The 10,231-nt window shown below is 43.8% G+C and overlaps 1 protein-coding gene and 1 pseudogene across 1 annotated transcript; both read right to left on the bottom strand.

Moving 5' to 3' along the window:
* Nucleotides 1-1,194: 1,194 nt before the first annotated feature.
* On the bottom strand, nucleotides 1,195-2,648 carry LOC138146487 (BUD13 homolog pseudogene; annotated as a pseudogene).
* Nucleotides 2,649-2,706: 58 nt separating this feature from the next.
* LOC138146486 (RNA-binding protein with serine-rich domain 1-like) lies at nucleotides 2,707-4,590 on the bottom strand. Its single transcript, XM_069068402.1, has one exon. It carries the CDS (start codon nucleotides 4,425-4,427, stop codon nucleotides 3,600-3,602), a length of 828 nt encoding a protein of 275 aa, XP_068924503.1. The 5' UTR covers nucleotides 4,428-4,590; the 3' UTR covers nucleotides 2,707-3,599.
* Nucleotides 4,591-10,231: the final 5,641 nt, after the last annotated feature.

Below are 10,231 nucleotides of genomic sequence, written 5' to 3'. Positions count from 1 at the left end.
CTTGTGTGACTTGTGTGACAAAACAAGACTATATGTGGGGGAAGAATATTAGCTAATAGATCAGGGGAGTCTCCAGTCTAAGGTGAGGGGACACAAGAAACTTCACCTGATTGAGAAGCAACTGTCCTCTGATCTATAAAAGCAAGCTAAGCTGGATATATGCCTTTTTTGTCATTGTTCACACATGCAAGTTCCAACAAAATGATGTAATAGATTCCTAACAAATATTCTAGAAGATAAAGGTTTTTTTTTCCTTTTTCCCCAATTTTTTTGGAAATAGACCTAGCAGTGGTATTGCTGTTTTAAAAGGGTCTAGGCAGTTTAATAACTCTTAGGGCATAATTCCAGATTGGAGAGGATATATTTCACAGACCAATCTTTAATTGTTGCCTTAACTTGACTAATCTTCCAGTCTACCTTCAAGCTCTTTCCCTCAGACTTAGAGTAAAGAGGATTGGGAGTGGGGTGGGTATGAAAGGGATTTCTCTCCCTTTACTTGTACCTATTATGGGAGCTGGTCACAGGTGGGCAGAACTTTGGGCACAATGGTGCACACTAATAGTTTCAGAATACTTTCTGGTGACTGGGGAAGATCCAGCAGTTTGCATGATCCCAGAAATGAATGATGAAGGATGGAGGATTGAGGCTGACACTTTCAAACAAAAAGATTGAATACTTTGGAGCCGATGATACAGTCTTTTGAAAATGACATTTGTGTTGGAGAAGATATGGGAAAATTGGAACACTAATGCATTGTTGGTGGAGTTTTAAATTGATACAACCATTCTGGAGAACAATTGAGAACTTTGCCCAAAGGGCTATAAAACTGTATACCCTTTGATCCAGAAATACCACATCTATATCTGTATCCCAAAGAGATCATGAAAATGGGAAAAGGACCCACATGTGCAAAAATATTTATACCAGGTGTTGTGGTATAATATAAATATAAAAACATTTATACCATGTGAATGGAATATAAAATATTCCATGTGAATGGCTGAAGAATATGGACATTTCCCTGGGTCATGGTGCCCCTCCCCAACCAGACACCAAAACCCAAGCTCTCTCCCAGGGTCATTGGTGGCAACCATGAATAACTGGTTTGTGTAAACTGCTACCCTGACCCTGCCTGGCTATCTTTTCTGACCTTTGCCACCATCAGAACCTACAGTCATTGCTCAGTTCCAAGAACTACATATCCTCAATGCTCCATTTATAGGCAAGTTCCTCAACAGCTTTCTTGTTGGCAAGTCTGGCAAAAAGCTTCTCAAAGCCATTGCACCTGTTCACACCATCCCAGCAATATCCAGGCCAGATATTGAATCTGTTGAGGGGAGGTGCAGGGCCATTGTACTGAAGCTTTTCCTTCTTATCCTTGCTCTTCTTGGCCTTAATGAAGTTGGCCATGGGGTCACCTTCTCTCCTGCTCTGAGCATCTGATCCAGGTCCTCATCACTGATATACCCGGCAAATTGCTTCTGCATCTCCTTTACTGCATCCTCCAAGTTCTGCTGCTGCTGCCTGCTCTGGGCAAGGCCCTTTCCCCCCTGAGCATACTGGTTATTTTTCTCAAGACTCCTTTTCTTCTTTTCACATTGCTCTAATTGGTCCAGCTTTGGCTCCCTCTTGTGGCCAGACTTATCTAGAAAATGGTTTCAGCATTTTGGAATTCACTTTCCAAGTGTTTGGTTTCTTGGTCCTGCCTCCTGAGCTGCAGCTACACTCTCCTTGCATAAGGCACCAACCCAGTTTTGGTCCCAGAAGACATCTGCTTGGCCTTTTCTCCAGGAGCCTGACTCCTTTGGGGTGGAGAGAGTTCTGAATCAGAAGAGCTGGTTTTCTGCTGCCCTCTTGGTGGGGAGAGGTTCAAATCAGAATCTCCTTTCCGCTTCTTCCATGGAGGTGTCAGGTTTGAATCAGGGGCCTGCTGCCAGGAAGAGAAGAATCTACATCATGCCTTTGGTGTTTCTTGGTTGAGGGGTTTGAATGGAATGCCCTATGGCTAGGGAGAAGAGTCGCTGGAGCCACGGCATTGTTTCCCTAGCCAAGAAGAGGAAGATGATCAATTTTTATTTTTATTTTAATATTTAAAAATTTTTTATGTTGAGAAGATTCATCCCTGTATCTACTGCAGACCTTCAGACCAGGAAAGTACTTAGCAGAGGCTTTACTAGTCAGTGAATGACAAACCTCAGGAGCTAAATCTTGGAGGTTAGGATGGACCCTCCTGCATGGCAATGAGTCTGGGGAGTCCTGAAGGGCCCTTCTGAGAGGTGAGGGCTCTAGAGAGCCCTGACAGCTCCTCCTGGGTGGGGATGGGTCTGGCTTTTGCTCCCCTAGGACCTTCCACTTGTTTCTGGTCTGAAAGGCCTCCATTTCCTTCTGCTTCACTTCTTCTGGGTGTTCATCCATGAATTTGGCCACCACAGGCAAATCTCCCTCATCTTCCTTTCCTTCTTTTTCTGACTTGGCAGAAATATCTGCCCAGCTGAAGTCGTTGTCCACAATACTCAGCCCTTTACCTCCAGCGGCAGTCACTTTCCTCAGCTTCTTGAGGTGCCTAAGACTAGCCTCAGACCCCCTAACACTGGGGACAGACAATGTTTCAGACACTCAGCCTTGGAGACCCACAGGGCAGCCGCCATGGCAGCAGAGAGAGAAGAGATCCTTCCATAGTCTTGTTTTTTCAGGACTTGAGTTTTATTTAATACGATTTCCTTCTATTCTACACAATAAAAGTACAAACATAACATTATCTAACACAATATACAAAACTCAACACAGAATTTTCCAGTATTGACTGTACAATAAAAGCCAAGAATGCAATTCACACTTTGCAAAATTAACCTGCTAGCTTTTCCAGGGGCCACAGCCTCAGAGGGCTGGCTCCTAAATGAGGCAGCGCCCAGGGGCTAGCCCACAACCTGCTTACCAATTTCTGAGGTGGGCACTGGTGTGTTTAAAGAACCATTCACAGCAACGAGCAAAGGATGGGTATGAAAAATCTGTACTCCTTCGCAGGGTCTTTTGGCCCTCAAAATCAGGAGGAAAAAAAATTTAAAGCAGCAGACTGTATCTTTAGCAGGAAATAAAGTGGACATAAAAAGCTCGTGTCCTGTTTTCTTAAAGAAGCAGCCTGGACAAAAAGCAACCATTAAGCCTTCATATTTATGAAAAATTTACTTAGGGAGAAGGAAAAAAAAAAACAAAACCCGCTGCTACTTGGGGTGGGCAGAGCACCAGCATCTTGATCTCTGTTTTGCTTGGTTTGCCTCTGCTGGTTTCCTGATTTTCTCAGAAGTTGCTAACAGCCGAGCTTTCTGTTTGGGCCAGGAAGAAAAACAAATAGTGCCTTGTTTAGGGTGCAATTCTTGAACCTCAAATATTCCTGTGAGCCAAAAATCAGTCCCAGAAAATGTATCAGATTTGCTGTTTGGAAGCCTTCGAGGCAAGGAGACCTCCGATGCATTAAATAAACCTTTGCCAGGCAGTGCTCGATACCCGTTTTCCCGCCCCTCCCCCCTCGCCCCCAATACAATGCTTTCATATTGTGTTCGATCATATTTAAGTGACAAAGAGAGAACAGCTGCCTTGCTTTATCGGGAAGAATTGGAGCCGGAGTGGCTGCGGTGGCGCCGGGGGACTGCGGAGCGCGATCGGCGGCGGACAGGAGGTCTGCGCCTGGGAGAGCGGGACCGTCTTCTCTTGCGTGGTGGGGATCTTCGCCACATCGGGGCCAGTGGCCACATCCTTCTGGGTGGGGGCCTGGGCCGGGGGGCCAGTACTGCGGTGGCTGTTACCTCCTGACCGTCGATCTGGCCTCCATCCATGCGCTTCAATGCCCTTTCAGCCTCGTGTGGGTTTTCAAACTCCACGAACGCATAGCCTTTGGATAGATGAGGGTGCATCCTGTCCACAGGCATATCAATCATTTTAATCGTCCCAAACGTGGAAAATATCTCCATGATGTGATCCTTGCGCACATTCCTAGTAAGCCTTCTAATGAGGACTTTGGTGGGTTTTGGGGAAGGACTTTGTCTCTTCCTTTCCCTTTCATCCCTTGTTGGCGGCTTCGATCTGCAGCGGGAACGCCTCCAGTTGTCATGCCTTCTTCGAGAGGGACTAGGAGATCCGGAAGAGCTGCTGCAGCTGGAACTTCGGGAGGGGCTGGAGCTTCCTGAACGGCTTGAAGCAGAAGAGCTGGACCCGCGGCTAGAGCCGGTGCCAGTGCTAGAGCCAGAGCTGGAACTGGAGCGCCCCCTGCTGGAAGCGCTGCTCCCACTGGAGGCTCTGCGCCTCTGGTCAGCTCTGTCTCCACCGCGGTCCTTTTCAAAACTTGATTCTTTGCTGGCCCCTTTATCTTGAGACCTGTCCTTTGACTTGTCATCAGTTCTATCTTTCCTTTTGCTATGAGAGGGAGCCATCTTCCCGAGTCCACCGCCTCCGCCGCCCCCCCTGCAACCGTTTGTAAAGAAACGTTTTGCAGCGTCACTCAAGCTCCTTCAGAGCCGCCTTTACTGCCCAGGGCAAGACACAGAACTCAGCCCTAAGGATAGAGAGCACCCTCTGCCCCAAATCCCCCCACCCTTAATCAGGGCTTTCTTTTTGGAGTTTGCCTCCCCTCCATTTATATAGCAAACCTACCTCCTAAAAGGGGTGGGGCCTCAGGAAAAGGAGGTGTGAGCTCAGACCTCAAGTGCAATTCTCTCCCCCCACCCAACACCCTGCCCCCACCCCCGCAACTGAAAAATCAGTTCGCTAGAAGGAAAGTTGACATTGGCCAGAAAACCCCAAATAAACCTGGAAACAGGAAGGTTACAACAACCTAACACTCTAAAGGGCCGAGAACCTGCTAACTCGTCTTATTGGTTTGAAGGAATTTCATCTGAGACTTTCCTAGATCAGGGAGTTCCCAAGTCCAGTCCCAGCCCTACAGTTCTGAAGAGATGGCAGCTGAAGGAAGAGGCCTGGTGTGGGGGGAAAGAGAAGACTTCCTTCGTTTCAGTGCCACCAGACCCCAAGCTGATGGCCCAAAGATAGCAAGGCACTCTCCCTCCCGAATGTCCTCTTTTCTTCTCTTTGCGTTTTCCCCCAATTCACCCCCAAGGGATTGTGAATAACCTTGCCTTTTGTTCCCAATTCAATAAAATACACTATACTTAAGTGACTTTTTTTTCATAAAATTTTTAATCTTACACTTAAAAACATTGCCATGCACTCAGCAGATCTCTGTCAAGATGTCAACCTGATTTCCCGGGGGTCAGCTGGATGGCCCTGATGGCACAAAGTTCCTGGGGGTGCAGCAAGAAAAAGCAATGTAGACCCAAGCCCAGCAGTCCTCTGGATACTTCGAGGTAATGAATTCTTGTTGCTTAAAAGGACAGAATGATTCACTTGAATGCTCTGCCTCCTTCACCCATGGTGGTGGCAGCATCTGGTCCTGAAGCTCCTATCTCAGTTTGGGAGAAGAGAAAAGGATGGCCTTGGGAAATGCCATATGCACATAAACTGGCAGCCACAGTGGCTGAAGCTCCACTCCTCTCACAGGAGCAGCCACTCCTTAGGCCAGCTTCCTGCTAGGGCAAAAAGGGTTACTCTAGCTAATAAAAATGGGACCATTTCCTCTCTCTTTGATTTCTTTAAGGTAAATGCACAACAACAGTCAAAAGATATGAATGGTTTAGTCAATTTTCAAGAAGAGTTTTCTAATTTAGTTGGACAAGTGTATTCTTGGGTCTGTCTTCCCAGCTCTCTTCTGATGTGGAAATAATGCATCTTCTTTGATGTTTCCCGATGGGCTGGGGGCTCTTGATTTCTCTAGGCTGTGCCAATGAAAAGTCTCTTGAAATCCCTGTACACTATAGTGGTCCTCAGTCCAAGACAGAGTTTGGCATATGACAGATTTCACAGGAGCTCATCTGAAAAACTTGTATAAAACGATCTTTTAAAACAGACTCTCCTCCTAAGGCTAAGATTCAAAATAGAATCACAAATCTTAGAGCTTCCCTGGAAACCACATCATTTTTCTGGGCATATTGAATATAAGACTGTTATCAGGCTACATATTTCACTTGATTTTTTTTTTTGTCTTTTTAGAGGGGGAAAAGCAGCACAATTGGGGTTAAGTGACTTGTGCAAGGTCACACAGTAAGTGTTAAGTGTTTGAGACCAATTGTTCCCCCTGTCTCCAGGGCTAGGGCTTTATTCACTGCACCACCTAGCTGCCCCACCATATTTAATGTGAAGACACTTTTCCAAACCATCAACTAACATTGTCCCAGCTTTAATATATTTTTTATTCTAAAGTGTTCAGTTTTATATAAGGAAAGGATTCATGTTTAGTCCCATAACTGTGAGAGTTTAATCTGGTTCTCTTCTATGTTTTTCTATGTTTAACATTCAGGTTTCCTATACATACTTTCTTCTGCCTTTGATGATTTTTTTAATGATATTTTCTCAATCTTATAAAATTTTGAACACAAAAGAACTTTTGCAACTTTGAGTTGTCATTTTATTTATGGTGAGAGAGATTTTTTTTTATTATCTGGAGAAGTGTGGGCAGGTGATAGAGGACAGAATTCATTTCCAGAGAGGTGGGAAAAATCTGGAGAATGGAGCTGCTTCCAAAGGGAAGGTGGAGTCTAGTGGGACCCAGCAAGGGAGAGGGATGCTTGAAGACACTGGAAACTCTAAAGTAGCTTGGAGGGGAAGGAGGAGGGGTCCAAGACATTTCTCTTCTCTGAGTTTAAGAAATAGAGAGCAAATAGATATGTGAGCTTACATATTTCATTGAGAATTTTTTTTTTTACATAATTACCATTTTATTAGTGAGGCATTTGTCTTATCATCAGCTGACCTGGGGCAACCCCAAACCTTCTGATAAATAGAATTGAAGAGCAAGCCCTTTTAGGAAGTATTCATTGTCTGTGCTATTTCATCCAGCACTTCAATTTCCAGGGAAGTGACTAGCTCGGTAAGAATGGCTGTTGTCCCTTTCTCACACTTGTACCTGCCAAACCTGTTTCCCTTTTTGTTGGGAATATCAAATGGATAGAGGAAGTTCAACTTGGACTTGCTGATAATAGGAAGATCTATGTTGCACCCAGATCCCAAATCATTGAAGATCCCAGCTGAGACGGCATCATTTACTAGCTGCACCAGGGTGACAACTTGGACATAGAGACACATGGCATAGCTATGCAAGGTCTTCCCAGGGAAAGAGAAGAATATGGTAGCCAGGGAAGAGGGGGTCAGAAATACCTCTTAGGAGGGGACATTGAGCTGAACTTGAAAGAAAGCTAGGAGGGCAATAAAGTTAGCCTCTTGCTAATTTACAATACTTACAAAGATTTATGTTTATATAAAAGAAAGAGATTACATCATTTTAGAAAATCAAACATTTTAATATAATACTATACAAAGATGTGTTAATTTGCTACTTAGATGCAGAGGAATGATGGGATGAAAATATTAAAAGTCTTTATGTTCTGTAACTACACTATTATGTTTCTGTAAGAGCAGAAAACTTCTGTGTGTGTATTAAAAACACTGCGATTCATTACATATAGTCTTGAATCTGAGTATAGGTGTTTCTCGGAGCTTTTGCTGGAGTTGCAGGGCAACTTTGTCATGTGTTCAGAACCAAGGCTGCAGTGAAGTTGTGCAGCAACAGGGCAAGCACTTTCAGAAGGTCCTAAGATTCACTTTGTTTGATTTTTAATTAAATTTTGGTTGTACATTCAGAAACCTTTTACTGCTGCCAAATTTTTCAAGTTCCCACATTCAGTTACTCGACTCCATATGGAGTTGCAACCAACAGTTTGAGAAACACTGTCCTAGATCCTGAATTTCTGAATGACCCAGTCATTCAGCCTCATCTGACTGCCTCTAGCACTGTAGCAGGAGCAGAGAAGACAGATGGGGGTGCAGGGCAGGGATGGTCACCCAAGGCTGAAGGTTAGCCTTCAATAAATGATGGAAGAAGGAGGCTACAAGGGTTTGAGAGTGTTAAATAGTACAGAATTGAGCTAGTTAACTACATGGCAAAACCATGAATTGAGAAAAGGCAAGATCATACTTTGGGGGAAAATTTAGAATGAAAACCTTGGTGTCAAGACAAGAATTGTGAATGGATTTAGGAGGGCTACCTCCCCACTGCTCCTTATACTGTGGACTACTTGAGGTCACTCAACTGTCCTTTGCTCTTTTTGTGTCCCCCTTGCTCAGGACAGTGTCTGGCAAATAGTAGGCACTTAGTAATTTTGATTGATTGATACAGAGAGAGATAGAAGGGCAGGAGTGTGTGGTAAAAGATGGGTTTTTATGTTGAAGATGATAGAGGTCGTAGATTTTGGTGAGGATGACAGCTAAGGATAATGGTCATTGCTATGATTGGCTGAGGCTGGCCAGAGTTATGACTTGTGGAATCTAAGGAGGGGGACAAGGGAGAGACCTGGCAGTTACTGTTGTACAATAACTACCATCAGAATAGTGGAACTGTGGCCAGACCCCAAATAATTTACATCAGGACTAAACTGGAGGTTCCCATTGCAACCAGATGTGCAGGATCATATTATAAAGTTCCAAGGCAGGAAATAAAGCTGAAGAGCAGCATCAACAAAAGCTCTTCTTTTAATTACCTTTGTAACACAGTGCTTGGCACATAGTAAACACTTCCTAAGTGCTTGTGGACCAACTACTATGTAACCTTGTTAGAGTTGGGGGATATAATGACAAAGACAAATTCTCCACCTTGTATTTGATACATATATAATGAAGTGGATAACATAGTTAAAAATTACGTTAACCAGTTTTAAGAATTAGGTGAACAATTACTTAATGAGTGTTTAACCAATAGGTTAACTTAGAGGTTAAGTGACTTGCTCAGTATCACATAGTTAGTAAATATATAAAGCTGAATTTGAAGTCAGGTCTTCCTGACCCCAGACCCAGCAATTTCAGGAAAATAAATAATGTGCAGTTTCACTGAACAACCAGTATTACACCATACTCCATACTACTCCCCATTTAGCAAACCCCATTTCTCAGCCTAGCTCAAAAGGAGAGCTCTCCCAGTCTGAACTAAAGGCATGGTTCAACAAAGTGATCACTCCCTAAATAGTTTAAAGCTGGACCTTTACCTCTGTTTACCTGTAAACAGAAGAACCAGCTTGAGCTGGGTCCACCCCCAGAGTAAGACTCTCCTGGTCCCGCCTTTCCTCATCAAAGACAGGGGTGATTTGGTGTCTATGGCTTAGGGGAGGGGGGCAGCCTGATTACTATCTGAGTCTCATAAAGCAATTGGAGTTCCTTAATTGTCAGAGAGGGGAAATGATCAACCACACCTGAATGCCAACCCACTTTCTCCACCTGCAGTTAATCATATGGCCTTCCTGCTATCCAACCTCCTCCCCTTCCCGTTTCAATAAATATGGTCTCTTTCAGTACCATCGTGGTTGCTGACCTAACTGAACTGGGATAGTCAGACTGAGCTTATTAACATTTATCTTGCCTGGAAATTTTGCCTCCATCTACTTTGCTGTATTTTTTACTGACCACATCATTGCATCACCAGTAGAGAGATAAAAGGCAATATCAGGAGGGAGTATCCTGTCATCTCAGGGGCTTCAGTTTAGGGTTTTCAACTGATTGGAGCCTTGTCATTTGCAACTCTGACTTTTTCATCTTATTTTTTTCTGAATCAGCTCTCCTGAGTCAGCTTCCAGTCTTGTGAAAGGGGGCTTCAGAATTCTAGGGATAAGGACTGGAATTGTGATTTCATGAACCTAGAATAATCCCACATGAAGAAGTCTTTCTACTATTATGGCAAGAGAGTACACATTCTTGGTGATTTCTAGTTTTGGCTTCTTATAATATCTCTCACAAGGGTTATTTGCATTGTTATTTAGGGAAGAGACAACTGGATCTGCAGTTCAGTCAAAAGAAGCTCAAAACAAAATTTGAAACTCAGGAAAAGCATCAAGACAGGCAAGTGTCAGCTCTCCATAAAGACTGTCATTTTTAGCTTACTGGGGCTGTTGAGGCTGATAGAATTAAAAGTGAACAGGGACTTTTCCTGAGGACTTTGGTACAAGGCCCCCACCCTTCCAAGCCATTCTGTTAGATACTAACAAAACTAATAGACATCGGAATTTTAGTATGTGTGCATGTATACATTTTACACCAACATATACATCTTATTTGATGGCTCCCTTCTTTTGTTATTGTC

The sequence above is a fragment of the Petaurus breviceps genome, unplaced genomic scaffold (assembly GCF_028583685.1).
Source record: "Petaurus breviceps papuanus isolate PSGF00001 unplaced genomic scaffold, PetGlider_PUasm1.0 90762, whole genome shotgun sequence".
Classification (NCBI taxonomy): domain Eukaryota; kingdom Metazoa; phylum Chordata; class Mammalia; order Diprotodontia; family Petauridae; genus Petaurus; species Petaurus breviceps.
This window is presented reverse-complemented; position numbering and strand designations above follow the sequence as displayed.

Bases quoted from the DNA above. Each gene is read 5' to 3' on its own strand.
- LOC138146486 (XM_069068402.1), bottom strand. From the start codon at position 4,427: ATGGCTCCCTCTCATAGCAAAAGGAAAGATAGAACTGATGACAAGTCA.